The sequence below is a fragment of the Phacochoerus africanus genome, chromosome 15 (assembly GCF_016906955.1).
Source record: "Phacochoerus africanus isolate WHEZ1 chromosome 15, ROS_Pafr_v1, whole genome shotgun sequence".
In the NCBI taxonomy this organism is placed as follows: domain Eukaryota; kingdom Metazoa; phylum Chordata; class Mammalia; order Artiodactyla; family Suidae; genus Phacochoerus; species Phacochoerus africanus.
In genome coordinates, this window is record NC_062558.1 from 58,699,959 (window position 1) to 58,724,047 (window position 24,089).

The following is a 24,089-nucleotide window of genomic DNA, read 5'->3' on the forward strand; positions in this document are numbered from 1 at the left end:
AAAATTATGACACTTATATATGTTGACATGGAAATTTTGTCATTATTATTAAATGAAAAAAGCATAAAGAGAATATAAATAGGATGGTTTCATTTTCCTCATCTGACAAAAAAATCTCTACATATAGGAGTTCCCGTCATGGTGCAGGAGAAACGAATCCAACTAGGAACCATGAGGTTGTGGGTTCGATTCCTGGAGTTGCTCAGTGGCTTAAGGATCTGACGTTGCTGTGAGCTGTGGTGTACGTCAAAGATGTGGCTGGAATCTGTTGCTGCTGTAGCTGTAGCGTAGGCTGGAAGCTGTAGCTCTGATTGGACCCCTAGCTCGGGAACCTCCATGTGCCACGGGTGAGGTCCTAAAAAAAAAAAAAAACCTCTACATATAGAAAATGTCTAGAAAGGTATGTGTCAAGGTATCAGTGGGGCTGTGATTCCAAGTGATTGTTCATTTCCATTTCCATATTAAAGTCATTTAAACAGAGGCATTTATTCCTTTTAAGTCTGTAAAATTCATTTCGGTTTTTAAATAGCTTCAGATTTTTATTTTGTAAGACACAATATCAAACTACGCCACCATCACTGATTATTGGCAAAGGAATGTATTTCTAACTTTCTGAAGAGGATTCTTTAGAATAAATACCTCTAAATTGTAAATTAGTATAAAATTCAGAGATGGACTTTTTTTTCAGAAGTATCAGGGGGACAATTTTTCAGACACCAGGAATGGCCTGGAAATAGCAAAATATTAATACTTTTTGGGATTTCCAACAGAGGCGTTTGTCCCAGAAGAACTAAGGAACACTCATCATGGCAGAGATTTAGTTTTCCATTTTCAAATCAAGGGAACTTTTTAAGATTTTTGAAAGAGGCCTGGAAATGAGGAGGGAGTTGGTAAAAATTAATCAGAAGCAATCATAAAGTATCTACAGTGTACAAGAGTTGTTTTGGTTGCAATGGACAGACCTACCAATCCAAAGCTGTCTTGATTTTTTAGAAGTGAATTTATTTGCTTATGCACTAAGTCCAAGAATTAACTCTTTTCAGATGTGTGAGCAGGACCCAGCGTCCGGTCTCTCTGCCTGAGTGTTGGCTCCATCTCCAGGCAGGCTCTCTCCTGACCGCTTCCAAGATGACTTACAATACACCTCATACTTCAGACCCAGTGGGGAAAAGAGAGTGTTTCTCCCAGCACAGCTTTAAAACATTTCCTGACGTGGAATCGTATGCCCATCCGATTACTGTTGCCTGGGAGAGGAAATGTGCTTGTTGTTTTAAACTAGTGGTGGGATTAAGCTCATCAAATCACATTGCTCAAGAGCAGGTGTTGAGGGGATTCCCCAGAGAAAAATTAGGGTAAATATTTTATCCCAAGAAAAGTGAATGATTTTGAGTAGCAAGATTAAGAGATGCTCACTACAGCCCTCTAGAAGATTATTTGGACAGTAAAAGAAGTGTAAAATACATTCTTAGCCACAAAATTCATCACATAGCAGCGAGGAATAAACCACAGACCCATGAAAAAATTAACTGCAATTAAAGACTGAGCATACTAAGTGGTAGGTTAGTTGTGCAAATAGCCAATGCATCTCAGAGGAGGAGACACTGCTGCATGTTTAGATAATTAGCCAGATGTCATCTCTTCATCTAATGGTTCTGGTAATAGCATGATGATTTAAAATATTCTTGCCTCATCCAAGTGGTTTTTTTGTTTTTTTGATTCTTGACTTCTCAACACTATTAAGTGATTAGACTTCAGACCTTAGACCCAAGGTCTGAGGCTTTGAAATAATTTTTCTGTGGTTGTGATAAAGGCAGTAATTTGATTACCATTTGAAATGCTTTTCCATTGGGTTTTCATGTCTTTCTCACTTTTTTCTTTTTTTCTTGAGCAAATATAATGGAAAACATCTTTGTAATTATCCCCAAGTGCTGAAACTTTAATCTCCATTGTGTAATTGAAATTTCCTCCGCAGCTAAGTGGTTTTTCTGGATCCTCAATAGGCTAAGAACATCTAAATGTTGATCGTTCCCTCAGGGGGAAAAAAGGGAATATATATGTGTGTATATATATGTATGTATATTTCAAATTCCTCTCTCTCTTTGTTAAGAAAATTTTCTCTTCAGTTTCCATTGCCACTTGTTATGAACCTCTCAAGGAAATATTTTTTTTTCCACTTGAATACATAAGTATCTACACATTGAACAAATATTTATCAAATGCAATTGTGTGCTAGAATCCAAAGAGTTGTATTAAACACGAGGGATTCATCAGGGAACAAAATAATCGTTAGGTCTGACACAAAAGGTTTACAGCTGAGCAAAGAAGACAGAAAATAAAGAAGAACAAATAGAAAAGACTGCTCTCCTACATACTTCCACCTTGTAATAAACTCTAAAGGTATCAACAGTTGCCATGATAGGAGTGGAGGTGACACAGGATGGGAAAGCTAACTGGGTGTGACCGTCATAAGGCAAATAATCTAAGCAACACAGAAACACCAGGCTTAAACGGTTTTATAAGCAAAGTGTTACCAGACTTTAAAGGTCAGATCACTCCCATCTCATCTAAACCAGTCTAGAGAACATAAATAGAAAGTTCCATGATTTATTTTTCAAGCCTCTTATAATCCTGATATGAAGAGAAGATTAAAATAGTATGAGAAAGGGCAATTACAGATAAAGTATTGGCAAATTGAAATACAGCAATATATAGAATAGGATGCATCGGGACCAGGAAAAGAATGCAAGGGTGATTCAAAACTAGAAAATCTCTTATTTTAGTCACCACATTACAAGCCTGGGGAAGAAAAAGCCAATGATTAGCCCATTAGATACAGAAAAAGTGTTTAGTAAAATTCAAGAAGTATTTATGATTAAGAAATAAATTTCAATAATAGCAATTTAAGTAGTAAAGGGAACTTCCTTCTAAAGCCTATTCATCAAGCACCTAGAGTAAACGCTGCACATCCTGGTGAACTATTTGAAGCATTCCTTCTAAGGTCAGGAATAAGAGAAGGGTGCTCATAACCACTGCTTCATTGAACACCGAGGAATCCAGCTCTAGGCCCAAATCCCACCTCTGATCTTTCAGCAGCCCCACCCCCTACAAGCCCCACCCGAACACCCCTTGGCAATGAACCACCAAAGCTTCATGTAGCAGGACTGATGGGGAAAGGACTTGGTGCAGCCAGGATGGAGAGGTGCAGTCAAGGACTCTGCCCCAGCCACCCCCTACAATACTTGTACAGATACCTATATTCCTCCCCCAAATGCCTGCATTCAGAGGCCACTTTACTGGGGACCCTCTCTCAAGTCTTAGGTGCCTCTGCCAAGACCACCTGGCCAGGGCAGGGGCCGGTGAGGTGGAGTGAGGGTGGGAGTGGCCTGAAGATACTTTTCTCCACTCTGACTCAGAACTCAGCAGTGCCCTTCTCCATCTCCCCTCCCCTGGTCACAGGGAGCCACAAATGCTGAGAGACTTTTTTGTGCCATTCTGTTGGGAAAATTAATCAGTGGGGGAGCCAGTCCCCTTTCCTGTTTAGACTCTTGCTTATACTGTGGCAGTATGGCCTGTTACTGTAATTTTGTCTTGTTTTAATTGACCATCTGAATGTTCAGCTCAGCTCTGGACAAGCACTGGACAAGAAGAGGTCCTTGCCAACACAAGTTACCCCTGGTCCTCCCCTGATAGAAGAGCTTCAGAACTGTTATTCCTAGACAATGTGATTGTCTACTATGGAGAAAAGCCAAGAAAATCTATAGATAGACCATAAGAAAAAACAGGAGCTTAGGAAGCCTGCTAGAATCAATGTCAGTGTCCAAAAATCAGTATGATTCCAATGATATAACAGGAACCAGCCAATTTGAAATATAAATTTAAAATAGGCCATTAAACAGGAGTTTCTGTTGTGGCACAGTGGGTTAAGAATCCAACTACAGGGGCACGGGTCCCTGTAGAGGCACGGGTTTGATCCCCAGCCTGGCACAGTGGGTTAAAGGATCCAGTGTTGGTGCTGCCATGGCATAGGTTGTGGCTGCAGCTCGGATTCAATCCCTGCCCCAGGAACCTCCATATGCTGTGGGTATAGCCATTAAAAAAATAAAAATAAAATGGTCCATTAACAATAGCAGCAAAACACATGAACCAGCTAATTAAAACAGTGTATAAATATAAGACCTGACAAAGAAAATGTTAAAGTACTATCGAAGGACGCTAAAACAGAGCTTAGAGTTATAGGATGATATATTGTGTTTATGGATACACAATATCATCAATATGTCAGTTATAGCAAGAGAATCTATAAATTCCAAGCAATGTAAATAAAATGTTCTGCCTATTTTGTGGAACTCCATAAGCTGATTCTAAAATTCAAAGAAGTCAAAGAATCAAGAATAGCCTAGGACAGCATTTTCAAAGCATGGATCCAGGAATCCCTAGGCATCCCTGAGACCTTCTGGGATGTTGGGCGTAGTTCATGAGGTCAGAACTATTTTCACAATTAATACAGAGACACTATTTGCCTTTTTCATTCTCGTACTCTCACTAGTGTACAATGGAGTTTGCTAGAGACTACATGACAGTTAATATCACAGCAGACTGAATGCAGGAGCAGATATGGGAATACAGCTGTCTTCTATTAACCCAGACATTAAAGAGACTGCAAAAGTATAAAACAATGCCATTCTTCTTTCTGTTTTAGAATACTATTTTCTATGGAAAAGTGTTATATTCATGTCCATATGTAATAGGCTTACAAATGCTGCATTTAAGTGAATTTCATAATTACAGATTTCAAAAACTTTGCACTTCCAATTTCTAGTAATTATTGGTAGAAATAACCCACAAAAACAAAAGCTCTTTGGAGTACTCAATAATTTCTAAGAGTGTAAAGGGTTCAAAAAGATGGAGAACTGCTAACTTTAACAATATATAAAAGGAAGAAGGGTGCGCACTGCCTTTCTAGATATTGTTACTTATCCTAAAGCTACAATAGTTAAACACAGCAACAAAAATTAAAATGTCCAGTATGCACCAAGTTTCGTGATAAAGTATAAAGAAAGAAGAATTCCCATCATAGCTCAGTGGTAGATGAACATGACTATATCCAGGAGGACGCAGGTTCCATCCCTGGCCTCGCTCAGTGGGTTAAGGATCCAGCATTGCCATGATCTCTGGCATAGGTCACAGACAAGGCCTGGATACCACGTTGCTGTGGTTGTGGTGTGGGGCAGCAGCTGCAGCTCCGATTCGACCCCTAGCCTAGGAATCTCCATATGCCGCAGGTGCGGCCCTAAAAAGACAAAAAGGCAAAAAGTATTTACATTTATAAAGAAAAAGGAGCTGTGTGCTGCAGGTGGCACAGTAAATTGCTGCTCTGGAGAGTAATGTGACAAAATGCTGAAGATGCACTTAACACAGAACCTGGCCGTGCCAGTTTCAGGTAGGAAATCCCGACAAAATTTGAGTTCATGCGCACAGAAGGACAAGAATGTTAATGGCACATAGTTGGCAACAAGAAAAATCTGGAAACGACCTACATGCCCTCCTAATGGGAACGGGAAGGGTACACAGTAACCCAGAGTAATGGTTACCCCTCGGAAGGGAGGGCAAAGGGGCTTTCAGTGGTAGCTTTATGTTTTGTTTATGAGAGAGGAAGAGAGAAGTCTGTTGGAGGGAGGATAGGGGGGCGAGTAGGGAGCCTGCAAGCATGACACAATGCCAGCACAGGGTTAAATCTGGGTGACGTGTACACAGGCCTTGGCTGTACTACTTATTCTTTTCAATGTTTAAGATGTCACACAATAAAAACAAGTGAATGGGTCCACAGACTGGAGATCAAACACATCATTTACATTCTTGCTCTTTAAGATGCACGCAGCAAGAAACTGGTTGCCTCTAAAGGGAATGTTAAGAATTTAAATCCAGGCACAAAGTGGTCTAAATACACACCACAGTCTAGCTCCTCCTAACACTGAGAGAGTGTCAAAGGAAGTTTTATTTGTTGTGAGTTTTATAACCAAGCTATTTCAAGAAATGCAGTCGAAGCACAGAGATCAGAATATTTCAAATCCTCTGCTGCTTCTTAGGAGGTGCCATATGTTAGAATAGTTGTCAGCCAGAAAAACATCCGCTACACAAGTGCACCCAGGATTCTGGGGAGTCGGCTTGCATAACCAGTCTGAGAGTAAATTTGGAGAACAGGGTGACGTCAAGGATGAGCTGGGTATGTCCCCACTCTACAGTCAGCTCCATTCCTAACCCAGGTGGGGCTAAGGGTTATCAGCCAAAAGATCTGGTTGGAAAAATCAACCACAGAATTTTGGCCTAGGTTTATTCCTTAGGATCACGAGTTAGTTTCATGGGTCACGATTCCTAGGGCCCCAACCCCTAAATTACTGGGTGGCAGAGCTCTTAGTTAAGTGGTGAGGCAGACACAGTATAGGAGACCCTAATTTATAAACTATGACTAGATCCTAGGTTTTTGGTTTTATTTGTTTTTGGCAGCGCCTGCAGCATGTAGACATCCCTGGGCCAGGGATCGAACCCATACCACAGCAGCAACCCAGACCACTACAGTGACCATGCCAGATCCCTAACCTGCTGTGCCACCAGAGAACTCCAGAACAGATGTTAGTTTTGATTATTACTTGTATTCAATTCCACCAACATCCATTAAACACCTGCCTTATGAAAGGGGCTGTGTTAGGCTCCCTGCTAGGGATGAAGGAGGAAAACAAAACTGAATAGGACATTCTCAACACATACACATGTAGCAGGTGCCTGGCACAGAGAAGGTGAGTTTTATTTATTATTTTTAAGCCAATGACTGCCAACTGCTTTTCCATAACAGGGCACAGATCACTCGCCAGAAAAGTCTTCTGGCTCTTGTCACAACACTGCAAAGGTCTCTCTTGGTTATGTAAATATAAGTAAATATATATCCATGGGCCTTTAGAATCAGATCCTTTTTGTGATTTGATAGAAACTGAGAAAAGTAAATTTGCATGGGGTTCAGTAGGCTTCAGAGAAGAGAAAGATCCAGACCCTGACTCCTTACCTATACATGTTTGAAATTATTAGGAACTCAGATGTTTTAGGATAGTTTCAGTCAAAGTTCTCTAGCAGGAAAGGATGCTGAAGACCCCAAAGCAAACAAGAAAAGTTAAGAACCTGTCCTAGGGATCCTTGCTTCGCAGTGGGTCTAGATCATCAGGTGGAAGGGCCTGAAGACAACTCCAGATTCAGCTACTCTGCAAATGTGAGCTTATGAGCAAAACCCAAAGTAACTGGCACCCTTGCAAACTGTGCTAAAACAGGGACTGGGGGTAGGGGGAGGGCAGACTGGTCTTCAGATGCCACAATTTGTCACTGCAGTAGGAAACCAAGACCAACTAGAAAGTATGCCTCCTTTATAAGCAGGAGAGGCCACTTAAGTAAGACCAAGTAAGCTTCTCAGGACCTTGGTCCTTTGGGATGGTGCAGTCAATAAAAGTAGGGTGCTGGATTTCCTGCTAACATGAATATGTGGAGCTGGCACAATCTACTCAATCATTATATCTGTCCTCCAAAGTATGGAGTGCATCATACTGGCTACACAACATTATCTCCACAGCATCTACAAAACCAACCATTTTTAGGAGTAGCTCTATTGTAGAAGTACATACCTGCACATCCTACCAAAGCCCTCCACCACTGGCTTCCTGATGACTAAGGAAGAACTGAAAGATGAGGAACTCTGGGTTGCTCTTTCTCTTTCCTTCTACATCAACATTTTCAACATCAGTGGTTGGTTAATGCAGGGAAGTAACACATGCAACTAAAGATATGATAGGATTCCCTGGTCACTCATGCTGCTTAGAACAGCACTTCTCTCTGGGTTTGAATCAAGCTCTGGCCTCTCAGGGCTGCCCAGTTGCAGATGTAACACATTCACCTGTACTGCACTGAGTCTCACTGAACTCCCACGTTGTGAGTCCACTTGGATTCTGTGCTCACGGAGTGTCCTGAACACTGCCTGCGAAAAGGGCAGCAATGGCACAGTATGCACATTGTACACATTTTTTTCTACTCGGGTACATGCTGCACTGTCCCATCAGACTTGAATTTGTATGTCTGCACAACACACATTCAAAGATAGGGTTGTTAAATAGTCCAACAGATCACAGATAACAGAACCTTAAACCATGTGCAGTGCCCTGAGTGGGGCCCTGAGTGGCAGGTAACTGTGGAAGCAGCACGGCTGTGTGCGAATAGGATGGGAAGCAACAGGGGTGGGCACGCACATGGCTCACATCTCCCCTGCTAATGCGGATGAGTTATTGCCCCGTTAGACTTCATTCATAAACACAAGTTCAAAGGGAAAGTTACTGGGAATTTCAAGGTGGCCGCAGCAGGGCACTAAACCCAGCGTGAGACTCTTGAGTCCAGGGCTTATGTGATGACACAGGCTTCATTTCCATGAACCCTGTCCTACTGACATTTCCCTGATCCCCTCCTTTTTAGGGGGACATCAAGTGTGGCTGCACCATTCTTTCTGTTGCCCACCAGAAAGTCTAACCCACAGTTACCCAAGTATGTATTTAAGGGTGCAGACGTTCGCAGAACAGCTCTTCCGACCTATCCTACGTCACAGGGACTACACCCGCTGCTGCCTCACAGCTGTCAACAATCGACCTTCTGCTCTCTTAGTTGAGTTCCTCACTCTAGGTGAGGGCCAGGCCATAGAGAGAGGGACGGGAAGTAGGCTATCAAAGGCCAAGTTTATCAACTAGAGGAAAGTACAGCGCTGAACTGACATGGAGGTAAAGTTAAATTCTCGAGGCCAGTGGGCTCATGATCTATGTGTCAGTCATCTGGTTTCTGGCAAGATCAGGTGGTACCCATGAATAAGAAGTACTCACCACCAGGATGGCCTCTTCTGGTCGACATCCCCTACCTGGACTTAACCTGTACAGATACTGCCAGGTAGTGGGCACTAACAAAAAGTCATTTTCAATGATGTCACTACTGTGGCACTTTCACCATGATGACTGGTTTCTGTGGCCTCTATGTTTCCAAAAGGTAAGCTGAGATAGTTTGCAACAAAAAAAGCATGTACACTATTGGTACAACACTTTGTTAAACTGTTTGAAAGCATCTACTATAGCTCAACACAGGAAAATCTTCACTCTTACCAACAGAAATGTGTGTACATGTTAAATTAATTATATATAACATTATATAGTATATATCATATATAACAGCATATAAATAGGTGTGTATATATACACACACACACACATACACATATATCTACAGTTCATAGCACGATTCCTAATACTGAAACACTAGATATAACCCAAATGTCCACAATAACTAGCATTTAAAGAAATTGGGCTATATGCGCATAGTGGTAACTATAAAACAATGAGATTAACTACACGTGATCAACAACTATATGCCACAATTTGGGCAGATCTAATAAGCATAAAGTTGAGCAAGGAAGCCAGACACAGAAGTATGTGTACTGTATGGTCCTGTGGACCTAACTAGGTACTGGACTTCAGGAGAGTATTTCCCTTTGCAATGGTTGGGTGACGAGCAAACTTCATTATCTGGAGCCAACTTCCTTATTTATAAAATGAAGAATCTGAACTAAATCATTGCTAAAATATCTTCTAACTCCAAGGGCTGAAAGGGAGCCTGAGGGGTCTGCCAAAATTGTGGTAATTTCAGCTCTGGATCTGGATGCTGTGACCCAAAAGCGTTATTACTTGGGGAAATTCATAGAGCTGTCCACCTGTCATTTGTGCCCTTTTAGGATGACTGCTATATTTCAATAAAAATTTGCATAAAACGTATACTACACAAAATGTACAGGGAGAGAGGGAAAGGAAGAAGGAAAGGGAGAAGAGGGGACAAAGGGAGGAAGAGAGAGGTTAAAAGCAAGATAAGGAAAATTAAGAAATAATGGTAACAACAACTGGTAACGAGTAGTGACAAAAAATAAACATTAACATTTATATCTGAGCTTTTTGGTGGCTAATGTAAAAGGTAACATGGTAAGTGATATACCTTTTTATGTGTAATAAAGTCATAATGTCTTTCAAAAAGATGAAGTTCCCCTGGTATTAAGCTTCATTCTGAAGCTGTATGTTTAAGAATATGACAGAGCAAGCACTGGAAACTTAAAAGAATGCTTCAGAGCTTGAGGATGAAACCACTTTGGCTTCGGGAAAAAGGTAAAGGTTGGTGTCACCGACAAGCTGATCAGGCTGGAAAAAAGTCTGCATATGATCAAGTTTTGAGAACTAATAATGGTTAATATATTTTGACAGGTACCAGGGATTATGCTAATCACTTACTATAATATTACTTCATTTAATATTTAAAATCCTGTGAAATAAATACTATTGATCTCTCCATTTTACAGATGTGAAAACTGAGTCCCAAAGAGACTTACCTAATATTAACAGGTGAGTGGAGGAGCCAGGACTCCATCAAACACAAACGCCCTTCCTACAGATGAATTCCCACATCTCTAGGTCAGTTCATTTTTCAGTTCATACTTTCACTATGAATGTTACAGAATGTCTGCCAGACACACAGTTGGGTCTGCTATGTTCCCAATTTGATACACAAAGTGGCACCTTCTGGAAAGATGGGGCAAGAGACAAGCAAACTTCATTATCTGGAGCCACCTTCCTCATTTATAAAATGAAGAATGTGAACTAAATAATTTCTAAATTATCTTCCAGCTCCAAATTCCTATGAATTCAAGCTTTCTTTTCTGACTGTGGTTATCTTAAAATTTCAGCTACTTTTTAATACCACACTTGTATTCATGACAGTATAATCATATTCTCAGCAAAGAGATGGGTACTGCTTTGTTGATGCAGGAGAGCATACATCAGGTTTAGTAAAAACAAGTGACTTCCAGGAGGAAAATAAAATACACAAAGATAATTGGGAGGGAGAAGTACAGCACAGTTTTATAATATTTAATATTAGAATTTCATCTGTTTATACATGATTCACTCTGATTCTGGAAATGATATAAGTACTGAAGGAATATTAACTTCCTGAGACTTATACCAAGATCCTTTCAGCTTTTCTATGAAAGTGAGAAAGGCAATGAATGTGGAAGACAGTCTCAGTTTTCTCATCTACATTAATAACTCCTAGGGTTCTCAGGGCCGCCCTTCACCAGCTATAAAGTACTATTCAGTGTCAGGAGGCATCAGTATTAAATTAATGACAACAATGGAGGCCACAAAACCAAAATACTTTTTTTCCCAGCAATTCTATCTTCTAGGGAAAAGCAAGGCCATCATTTTAGTGAAAACTCTTGATTCTTAGAGGTTGACAGTAAGAGCTTACGTTGATCAGTGAAGCCAGGAAGAGAGAACTAAGAAGTCACCTATTCTGACTGAGGAAACCGCAATCAGAGAGCAGTCACTCAAATAAGCCAGCATACAGATTTAATCATGAACATGCCTCAAACAAAATAAAATTAAAAAGAAAAAAATAAAAAAGAGTCATCAAAATCATAAAATGTGGGCAAGGGATGTTAGGAAGTAAATAACACTTTGTGTTTGTTTGTATGTTTCTCTTCTTAATTTTAATATAGTAATGAAGTGTTTGAACTTACAGGACCATCAGGCTAAAACACACAATTATGGGAAGGGGTTAGCATACTTAAAAAACAGGGCAACCACAAGCCAAAACCAAATATTGCATTTGCAAAAAAAAAAAAAAAATACACTCAAGCAGATAATAACAGGAGACCATCCAACCAAAAAAAAAAAAAAAAAAGAAAGGAAGAATGGAGAACCATAGAATCAACTGGAACACGAGGTTCAAATGGAAATAAATAATCATCTATCAATTATCACCTTAAATGTCAATGGACTGAACGCCCCAATCAAAAGACACAGAGTGGCTGAGTGGATAAAAGGGCAAAAACCTTCAATATGCTGCCTACAAGAAACTCACCTTAGGACAAAAGATACATATAGATTGAAAGTGAAAGGGTGGGGAAAAATATTTCACGCCAATAGACACGACAGAAAAGCAGGAGTCGCAACGCTCATATCAGACAAAATAGACTTTAAAACAAAAGACATAAAGAAAGACAAAGAAGGACACTACTTAATGATTAAGGGATCCATCCAAGGAGAGGATGTTACTATCGTCAACATATATGCCCCAAATATAGGAGCCCCCAGATACATACAACAAATATTAACAGACATAAAGGGAGATATTGATGAGAATACAATCATAGTAGGAGACCTTAATACCCCCCTCACATCAATGGACAGATCCTCTAGACAGAAAACCAATAAAGCAACAGAGATCCTAAAGGAAACAATAGAAAAGTTAGACTTCATTGATATCTTCAGGACACTACATCCAAAAAAAGCAGAATACACATTCTTCTCAAATGCTCATGGAACATTCTCAAGAATCGACCACATATTGGGACACAAAGGGAATCTCAATAAATTTAGGAGCATAGAAATTACCTCAAGTATCTTCTCTGACCACAATGCCATGAAATTAGAAATCAACCATGGGAAAAGGAAAGAGAAAAAACCTACTACATGGAGACTAAACAACATGCTACTAAAAAATCAATGGGTCAATGAGGAAATCAAGAAGGAAATTAAAAACTACCTTGAAACAAATGATAATGAAGACACAACCGCTCAAAATCTATGGGATGCTGCGAAAGCAGTGCTCAGAGGGAAATTTATAGCAATACAGGCCTTTCTCCAAAAAGAAGAAAGATCCCAAATTGACAACTTAACCCTCCACCTAAATGAATTAGAAAAAGAAGAACGAAAAAGTCCTAAAGTCAGCAGAAGGAAGGAAATTATGAAGATCAAAGAAGAAATCAATAAAATAGAGACTCAAAAAACAATACAGAAAATTAATAAAACCAAGAGCTGGTTCTTTGAAAAGGTAAACAAAATTGACAAACCCCTGGCCAGACTCACTCAAAAGAGGAGAGAAAGAACCCAAATAACCAAAATTATAAAGGAAAAAGGAGAAATCACAATGGATACAGCAGAAATACAAAAAAAACATAAAAGAATACTATGAACAACTATACGGCAACAAGTTTGACAATCTGGAAGAAATGGACAATTTTCTAGAATCTTACAGCCTGCCAAAACTGAATCAAGTAGAAAAAGACCAACTGAACAGACCAATCACTAGAAATGAAATTGAAGAGGTCATAAAATCACTCCCTACAAATAAAAGTCCAGGACCAGATGGCTTCACAGGTGAATTCTATCAAACATATAAAGAGGAATTGGTGCCCATCCTCCTTAAACTCTTTCAAAAGGTTGAAGAAGAAGGAATACTCCCAAAGACATTCTATGATGCCACCATCACCCTCATTCCAAAACCAGGCAGAGATATCACCAAAAAAGAAAACTATCGGCCAATATCATTGATGAATATAGATGCAAAAATTCTCAACAAAATCTTAGCCAACCGAATCCAACAACATATCAAAAAAATTATACACCATGACCAGGTTGGGTTCATCCCAGGTTCACAAGGATGGTTCAACATATGCAAATCAATCAGCATCATACACCACATTAACAAAAAAAAAGTCAGAAATCATATGATCATCTCAATAGATGCAGAAAAAGCATTTGACAAAGTCCAACATCCATTCATGATCAAGACCCTTGCCAAAGTGGGTATAGAGGGAACATTCCTGAATATAATCAAAGCCATTTATGATAAACCCACAGCAAATATAATCCTCAATGGGGAAAAACTGAAAGCCTTCTCACTCAAATCTGGAACAAGACAGGGATGCCCACTCTCACCACTGCTCTTCAACATAGTTTTGGAAGTCCTAGCCACAGCAATTAGACAAACAAAAGAAATAAAAGGCATCCATATAGGCAGAGAAGAGATAAAACTGTCACTGTATGCAGATGACATGATACTATACATAGAAAACCCTAAGGACTCAACCCCAAAACTACTTGAACTGATTCATAAATTCAGCAAAGTAGCAGGATATAAGATTAACATTCAGAAGTCAGTTGCATTTCTGTATACCAGCAATGAAATATTAGAAAAGGAATACAAAAATATAATACCTTTTAAAATTGCACCTCACAAAATCAAATACCTCAGAATACACCTGACCAAGGAGGTAAAGGACTTATATGCCAAGAACTATAAAACTTTAATCAAAGAAATCAAAGAAGATGTAACGAAATGGAAAGATATTCCATGTTCCTGGATTGGGAAAATCAATATTGTAAAAATGGCCATACTACCCAAAGCAATCTACAGATTCAATGCAATCCCTATCAAATTACCCATGACATTTTTCACAGAACTAGAACAAACAATCCAAACATTTATATGGAACCACAAAAGACCCAGAATCGCCAAAGCAATCCTGAGAAACAAAAACCAAGCAGGAGGCATCACTCTCCCAGACTTCAAGAAATACTACAAAGCCACAGTCATCAAAACAGTGTGGTACTGGTATCAAAACAGACAGACAGACCAATGGAACAGAAGAGAGAAGCCGGAAATAAACCCTGACACCTATGGTCAATTAATCTTTGACAAGGGAGGCAAGAACATAAAATGGGAAAAAGAAAGTCTCTTCAGCAAGCATTGCTGGGAAACCTGGACAGCTGCATGCAAAGCAATGAAATTAGAACACACCCTCACACCATGCACAAAAATAAACTCCAAATGGCTGAAAGACTTAAATATACGACAGGACACCATCAAACTCCTAGAAGAAAACATAGGCAAAACACTCTCTGACATCAACATCATGAATATTTTCTCAGGTCAGTCTCCCAAAGCAAAAGAAATTAGAGCAAAAATAAACCCATGGGACCTCATCAAACTGAAAAGCTTTTGCACAGCAAAGGAAACCCAAAAGAAAACAAAAAGACAACTTACAGAATGGGAGAAAATAGTTTCAAATGATGCAACTGACAAGGGCCTAATCTCTAGAATATATAAACAACTTATACAACCCAACAGCAAAAAAACCAATCAATCAATGGAAAAATGGGCAAAAGACCTGAATAGACATTTCTCCAAAGAAGATATACAGATGGCCAACAAACACATGAAAAAATGCTCAACATCGCTGGTTATAAGAGAAATACAAATAAAACTACCATGAGATATCACCTCACACCAGTCAGAATGGCCATCATTAATAAATCCACAAATAACAAGTGCTGGAGGGGGTGTGGAGAAAAGGGAACCCTCCTGCACTGTTGGTGGGAATGTCAACTGGTACAGCCACTATGGAGAACAGTTTGGAGATACCTTAGAAATCTATACATAGAACTTCCATATCACCCCGCAATCCCACTCTTGGGCATCTATCCAGACGAAACTCTACTTAAAAGAGACACATGCACCCGCATGTTCATTGCAGCACTATTCACAATAGCCAGGACATGGAAACAACCTAAATGTCCATCAACAGAGGATTGGATTCGGAAGAGGTGGTATATATACACAATGGAATACTACTCAGCCATAAAAAAAGAATGACATAATGCCATTTGCAGCAATATGGATGGAACTAGAGAATCTCATACTGAGTGAAATGAGCCAGAAAGACAAAGACAAATACCATATGATATCACTTATAACTGGAATCTAATATCCAGCACAAATGAACATCTCCTCAGAAAAGAAAATCATGGACTTGGAGAAGAGACTTGTGGCTGCCTGATGGGAGGGGGAGGGAGTGGGAGGGATCAGGAGCTTGGGCTTATCAGACACAACTTAGAATAGATTTACAAGAAGATCCTGCTGAATAGCATTGAGAACTTTGTCTAGATACTCATGTTGCAACAGAAGAAAGGGTGGGGGAAAAATGTAATTGTAATGTATACATGTAAGGATAACTGACCCCCTTGCTGTACAGTGGGAAAATAAAAAAAATATATATTAAAAAAAAAAAGAAGTCACCTATTCTGGAAAAGGAGGGCTAGAACGCAAGGCAGGGCCACATGAAAATAAAATAAAAGCCCCTTAACACTTGGCTTCTGGCTTTCACAGGCAGCAGCAGGGGGTATGGAGCACTTTGCTGACAAGACTCCAGCATTCACACTTGGAACTTTTTCAGATTAGCAAGATCTCTTCCCTCAGGTTAACAAATACTATCCCAAAGTACTTGGAAATATTCCTAAGAATTCTGCATCTGCAAGCAGTAATTTTCAGACCAACTCTTTCGATAATAAGTTCATCCACATCTAAAGCAATCCATTATTTTATTTTATGTCATTCTAAGTCCATAGTTTAGTCCCAATTCTCTCTCAAAATCACAAGGTATGAAATACAGTCCTCCAGGCACTTGCTGTGTCTGAAACTCTCTGTAACAGCTTCCCCTAATGAAACAAAAAGCAAAACCCTCCCAGGCTTCTAGGAGAACTCCCTGTATCTTTTCTTTTAGACTTTCAATATGGAGACAGGGGGTTATACTGCTCCTCCTTTAGGATTTCAGCTCAATTAAGAGTCACGACTGAATCCACTTCCTATAGCTCTTAGAGCTCAACTATAAGATTCTTCAAAAAGAACTATATTAAAACCAAGAAGAAAACAAAAATAAATGAATAAAACAAAGCATCCTAAAGTGTCAAGCCTACAAGAATAGGTTTCTGATCCTGTAATAACTGACTCATTTACTGACTCATGGATATGTTTCATTTCACATTCTTTCTTTCCAACTTATGACCTTCAGCTGCTCTCCTGCTGCACTATTATTCAGCAGCTTGTCTAATCACCTGCCCTGACCTGCTCCTGGACAAGCACAAACATTCTCTATTGAAACCCAAACCTTTCCACAAATTCCTGTTGCCAAGGGTTCTCCTACTCAGTTACAATGTCAAACAGAAAGTTTGTTTTAACCTTTTGGAAGGAAGAGGTGATTTCCTGACTGAGGTTTTATTGAAAATATATCCCCCCAGGGCAGGAATGCAGATATCACATACATTCTCTGTAATATTAAATCCACCAACTCTCTCACCTGCACATGCCCTATGTGCCAGATAAATTTTATTTGATTCAAATCCCCAAACCAATCCTATAATGAAGAAATAATCTCAAAAACAGTACAACATGATCAAAGATGCAAACACCATTCATCCATCTCCAAAGACCAGGGTTTATCACTTTAATTTGCTGCCAGGGTTAGTGGTCTCCCCAGTAAAACTGAGAAAGACACTAATTATTAGTATATTTTGGTGTCAAAAGCAGAAGTACTGTTTTTTCTCTTTGGCCCCACACCCTTTCCAGTAGAGGACCTTTGGCCCAACCCCAACTCCTCCATCACACTCAGGGTTTGGTTTCTACCCCGGGTAAAAATCTGCTCCTTCCCAAGGCCTGCTGACTGCATCTGAAGCTCATCTTGGGCTCTATTAGAAAACACTGCCTTCTCCTCTCCCAGCAGCACCTCACTGAGCTATGCTGAATTGTAGATTTCTAGACCATCGGTCATCAACCTAAGCCCCTCTGCTTTGTATCTTCCAGAATGTCCTCCAACCGTCCTGTCCACCACCAGTGTTTTCCTTGTTCTCCAGGACAAAGGCTTCATTTCATTTTACATCTCTTCTCTCATGTCAGTGGGGTTTGGAAAGGAAAGGACCATAACCAACACAGCTTTGAAGCAAAAATTCTTATTTGAATTTTCCTTTTTTGCCCCCCTAGAATTTTATACATATCATTTGTATAACAGAGACAGAAGAAATGTTTGGAAAATAAGGAAATACTTCTCCTAATATGACTTGGCACTCCAACCTAATAATGCTCATCCTGAAGTCTGTTATTTCCTGGCATGGCAGTTAGATTTCTGGAGAAAAACATTAAAAATGCCTTGGCTCTTGACCAAGTAAATTTTCCATGCATTGTTTTAGGTTAAAAAGAAGAGAAGGATCCAGCAAATCTTGGCTCATAAACTGTCAATCTGTACAACTCTCTAGATATTATAATCCAAATTAAGACATAAACAGCCTAAAGAATGGCTATGCTCTAAGTCCAAGGACAGGTTATGACTAGACAAACATAAATATTATTTATCTTATTTAGATGTTACTTAGTTATGAAATTTCTTTGCCTTGCCAGCAACACAATAGGATAATTAAAAACTTTTTTTAATGTATAGCCTTGACCTATATGTTTGCAACAAAAGTATGGTTCCTAATTTGATTCCATAATAAACGCACTTGTATAGGCAGAAAAACTAAATTAAATGTGATGTGGAAGAGAGCCTCTCAACAGAAAGTCCCAAGTGCATGAGAGTTCAGTATCACTGTTCTTTGTATCTGAAGATGTCGCAACAGCATGCACGTGACTGGAGAAACAACATACTGGATGCATGCATCTGCGGTCCTCTCCCGACCTGCTCCCAATAACAGTTCAAAGGACTGTCATCATTGACAGCTGCCTCCTAGGCTGCAGGTATTAATACTACACAGAGGTAGGTTCTAACTTCATTTCCCATTCAGCTTTGCTCACAGCAGTTTAGACACCTAAGCTACTCATAAAAGCTGGATTGCAGTAGCTTAGCTTTATAATTACACGACAGGCTCCTTTATACATGACCCGGATATACTATTTCATGTTTCAATGATTATAAGCAATTAAGGAGATAAATAAGGGTTCAGGAGTAGTATCTATTTTGATATTCTTCAAGAACTAAGTTTATAGGTTGTGGAATTAAAACAAGAAGCAGAATTTCCAGACAGGACGCAAACAGGAAGTACTAAATACATGAAAATAGGTATTTTTCACTAGAATTAAGCTAGAAGAACCACCACCACAATTCTAGAAATAAGTATTCACAGGGAAATTCAAAGAGAAGCTTATTCATCTACTCAATTTTCTGATTTAAAGTACATTAGTTCTTTAGTGTTTGTTGTACCTTAAACACAGAGTTCATCATTTCCCTCACTTATTCTCATCACAGACAACTTGCTCTCAAATAAAATATTTTTAAAGAACTATTTTTCTGATGATTCTGATATTGCTTATATTTTGTTTCCTCCATAATAATGAAAACTTGCTAACAATTTACAATCCCACTGATGTCATCTGAAAATCTCACTACAGCACCTGCCATTAAATGATTTTGATTTTGCAAGATGACACACCATATGCTTTCTATTTACCAAAAAATTAAGATCATAGCCATTAGACATTAAAAACATTTCATATTTCAAAACTTTCACTAGTAAAACTTTCTCTCAGAAATTTCTCTAAGAACTAATTTTGATAATTTAAAATATCAATTACTTAACTGGTACTCATTTACAAATTAAAATACCCTACTATTTCTATTGCTTAGGACTTCATTACTATAATGCTTGGTATTTGAAGCTCTCTACAATCTGGGACTTTTCTTACTCAACAAATTTTCTTTCTACCACTCAGTATTATCTTCCATTCTGTCAAGATAATATTTCCACATTCCATGAATACACGATGTTCACTCCTATCATCATTCTTTTATCCATACTTTTCCTCGAAATACAGTATCTTCATCTTTTAACACCTATATAAATTCCATCTACTATTATGATCATTCAAAAGATAACACATAATTATTTAATTTTTTTAAAGGAACAAAAATTAGGGCCTTGCCTCCTACATCCCAAAATATTATCTATATTTTAAAAATTAATGTAAACATTAAAATGTAACACAGATAGAAGAAAACATATGTAAATATCTGAACACAGAATAAGGTTTAAGTATAAAATCACTGGAAAAAACTTTAAAGAAATGATCACTAGACTTCATACAAACTTTCATATGTTAAAAATAACTACGTACCAAGCTGAAATGACAATAAACTGGATTTCTACATATGAAACTGTATAGGAAGACAACTTTTTTAGCTCCCTTTTCCAAATAGTTCAGAGAATACCTAAAGGATGTTAATATCTAGCAAAACAAAAATATTATAGTCAAATAACCATGTCTCCACTAAGGATAGTCTTAGTTTTTCCTTGTTTTTAGTGCTTAATTCTAATCCCTTTCATTAGGTATTTTATTTTTTTATTACCTTTTAACTTTATTTTTTACTCAATGAATTTATTACATTTATAGCTGTACAATGATCATCACAATCCAATTTTATAGGATTTCCATCCCACAACCCCAGCTCATTAGGTATTTTAAAGAATTATCTTTCTGATGATTCTGATATTGCTTATATTTTGTTTCCTCCATAATAATGAAAACTTGCTCACAATAAATGGTCACCATTTATTTGTTCAACAAGTGCTTTTACTGCACCCCAGCCAGAGACTATGCCGGATACTAAGACCATATTGGTGGACAAAACAGAAATGGTCCCTTCCATTACATAACTTACAACATATTGTGAAATAAACATTAATCACACACAGAAACTGTGGTATAAAAAATATGAAGCACAACAGCATATACAAAGGACTTCACCTGCTGGAGATATGGAATGTGTATGTGTCCAGGAAGACTTCTTAAAAATTAATATCTATATAAAACTGTAAGCTCTCAAAACTGCAGGGGCTATATCCTAAATTTTTTGTACCTTTCTGCATCTCATACAGTAAGTCTTTTATATTCATTAAATGATTTATTCCCATTAAAATGTGAGGCTATCCTTATTAACCAGCCTTTTCTCAATGCTGTGCATGAAGTCAGCTTTAGGATGACTGATATTTTGGCATACTTTAATAGAGACAGTTTAGGAAGATACTTTTATCTTATAAAACAACTTACCTAGGTTATAAGGTGACCGCATGATCTTTGTCAGATTCAGTGGTAGAATCCTATTTACCCACCAAAGGAATGACAAACATTTACATTCTGAAAAAGAATTAGTCACATAAATTTATGTGCTAAAAATAATGTAGAGATATTAAAAACTGTTTCACTAACAGTACACACAGTTTATAAAAAATTAAATGTTATTTAAAAGCACATACAGGATTACACTGTATATCCTGGAAGTTTATTTACTACTAATTCACAAATATCTTTGCATTGCTTGGAAATGTTTAGTGGACCAATATCATCGCTGTCTTCTTCAAAGTGATGTGATGTACTGCTATCCAGGACATTAAGTTCTAGTTCTGACAAATTAGACGGCAGATAAGAACTCACTTGAGATGTCCGAGGTGACTGGCTTTTTTCTGAGGACTTGCAACCAGTTCTTGTTTTAAGTTCAGTAGAGCTGCCTTGATCCCTTTTTATAACTTCGTGCATAACTGTCTGGTTTTCTTTTTCCTCAGTCTGAAGTGATGAAGAGAAATCACTAGTAGAGATATGAGATGCTTCCTCCAAACTTTTATCTTCAGTCTTTGCAAAGTGAAATCTTTTATTTGAGAGTAATGGTGATCCAGCTGAAAAAGGTGGGCTAAGAATAGAACTCTGTTCACTGCTATTTTTCCTCATGGACAATCTTGTTTCACTCGACTTACTTGTATGTTGACTATGCTTTGGATTTTCTGTCCCTGGACTGTTATCACGAACTTGTAAAATTCTGTTGCTGTCTTCAGAACAGCAAGGGCTGGTGAAGTCATCTGAATACTTCATCTCTGAGATGCTTTCACAGCAACTACTTTTACTTGGATTCTTTTCACTCATATATGCATCAGCAGTAGGAATGTCATTATCAATGGTTCTGACCTGCTTATCACCTAGCTCTTCACCTACTATAGTTCTGTCAACAAGTGCAACCTCTTGGAAAACACCCAAACTGTGGACTTTCACTTCCCCTTTCAGAATGTCTGCATGAACAAACTTTTCTGAGACAACCGAATTTGAAGAACCCACAATTTCTTCCAATAAATCATCACTGGTTCTATTTTCACCACAATCAACTGTCTTTTCAGTTGCACATTTCAGCTGAGTTTCTTGAGTTGTGCTGGGGTGATCCAAAACTACACTAATTTGCTTTGAGGTATCACTATTTTCAGCAAAAAATGCATCTGATTCATTCTTATCTTTAGGCAGTTGATGTTGTTCTGCAAAACTGAATACCTTAACTTTGGATGATGGAATTCTGAGTTTTGCATCTAACATCTGGGCTTGCATTTTTCTATACTGTTCTCTCTTTTCGTGTACTGCCAACATACCAGGGTTTGTTTGCTTTAAACGTAGTTTAAGTGTATTTGTTAAGCCATAAAGTAGCTTTCCCTTTGGAACTCTTTTTGGGAGGGCACCACCTTTCTTTTCAAAATGTTTACCTTTCTTGAGATTTTCAGTTTGGCTCCTTCTATACTGAAGACTCACTGTCTTTTCCTTTTCCCCCAGAAAAAGCTCATCCTTCTTTGATTCGGATTTACATGTGGATTTGGCAGAAAATTCTGGTGACCTCTTATCCTCAGTTCTATATAACCAGGCTAAGTGAGGGTGTATATGAGTAGGGCTTGCCATGGGTTGGCTGTATAACAGGGACAACTCAACCAACAAAGCATTTAACAAAGGCAGCTGCCTTATAGTATTAATTCTATTTTGTTCACTCTGAGGAGGGTATGTAGTTTGGTTACTGGCTTCTGTATCCTGAACATGTGGAAGATTTATAAGCCCTGGAGGCCTCTCCTGCGTTGTAGAATTTGTATGTTCTGAAGGATTAGTATGTGCTGGGGGATTTACAAGTTTTTCTTCAGGAAAAGTACCATCCAATTCCTCAGATGCGTTCATTTGAGCCTCAATAGTAATTTTACCCTGTTTAGGAGGTGTCTTTTCTTGGGTCAGATGAGTGTAATACAGAGGAGGAGGGCAAATTATGTTGGTTTCCATGTCCAACTCTGTCTCTTCCTGATCTGGGGGGCTAACGCGCCTCTCACTGCTAGCATTTGAACAAATAAGAGAGTTGGTTTTGCCATTCTCCACAGAACCTGTGTTACCAGACTTGGCCTTACTGTGGTCCTTCAAATCCTTCTGTGCTGTTGAGATGTTCACATCCACCAGAGGCTTATCAGCATCTCCTGGGTGTGGCTCTGAGTTCAGCTGCTTCGGCTGCTGTTTCTCCTGCAAGGTCTGGGAACTGACCTCTACTGCCACTCCGACTCCCGTGGAAGAGACTGGCCGCTCCAGATGACCCAACAAGCTGCTTCCCAGATCAGTCAGACGGTAGCCCAGGGCAATGTCCCCAATCCGCTCCCCCTCTTGGTTATGCAGAGGGAAGCTTCCTTGATGACCCTGGGAGCAGCCGGAGGCGGCGGGCCCCAGGACCCTGCGGGCTGCAGCGGCCAGAGAGATGCTGCAGGCCCCCAGGAGCAGCGGGGCAGGAGTCGGGCGCCCAGGGGGGAGCTGCAGCAGCAAGGTGTAAAGCGGCGTCTGAAGAAGCAGGCGGTGCAGGGTGGCGGGGTGCAGGCGGAAGAGACAGGATTTGCCGCGACCGAAGCTGACCAGGCCCGGTCGAGGTTCGGGAGAGGGGGAGGCGGGGCCGCCGGGAGGGTAAACCAGCAGCGTGGGGAAGTCCAGCAGGCGGAAGGCCACGGCGAGACACAGACCGCGCGAGCGCCGCGGCTGCGATGCCTCTTCTGCCTCCGCCTCCTCTTTCTCCTCCTGCTCCTCCAGCGCGACTACGGGCTGCTGCAGCAGCCCGGGTTCAAGGCGTACCCAATCGACGAGCAGTTCCAGCGAAAACAACCGCTCAGACAACTCGGCCGCCATTGCTGTTGACCCAGGAGGTGCTGCAAGCTGCAAGCTGGTCCTTAGTTCTCGCGAGAAACAGGAAGAACCCGATGTTTCTCTTGTTCTCTCGCGAGACTTGAAAAGATGCCGCTGCATATCAGAGCTGAGATTGCTCTGGTAACTTTCCGTGCTCAAGGTATAGTTTTGCTTTCTAGGCTTGTGTTAGCACAATGCTTAGGATAATGTTGAGACCATAGAATGACAAAAGTAAAAAAGAAAGTCATTTTTTGGTTTCGATCACATTTTATCACTGCTGGTCCCACGCAATCTTGGAGGCAGGTCAAATCTGTCAGAGGAATAGTGGAAGTAAATCAGGGCTCCCTTTCCAAACTCCCGAGTAAGGAAAGCCAGTTGACTGCCCACAGTCGGCCTTCTCTGCTGCTGCTCTACCCAGAAGG

At 39.6% G+C, this 24,089-nt stretch overlaps 1 protein-coding gene across 3 annotated transcripts in view; it reads right to left on the minus strand.

The window, feature by feature from the left end:
* Positions 1 to 23,716, minus strand: part of MAP10 (microtubule associated protein 10) — an 89,553-nt gene extending 65,837 nt beyond the window's left edge. For 2 of the 3 annotated variants that reach the window (XR_007132123.1, XR_007132122.1), the window contains exons 1-2: positions 21,151 to 23,716; positions 20,767 to 20,853 (exon numbers count right to left, since the gene is read on the minus strand). Coding sequence is in view for 1 of the 3 variants with exons in the window: in XM_047759553.1 (XP_047615509.1) it covers positions 20,977 to 23,670 (2,694 nt within the window). In the remaining 2 variants the exon portion in view is untranslated. The other variant, XM_047759553.1, reaches the window with a different exon arrangement.
* Between the last annotated feature and the right edge of the window lie 373 nt (positions 23,717 to 24,089).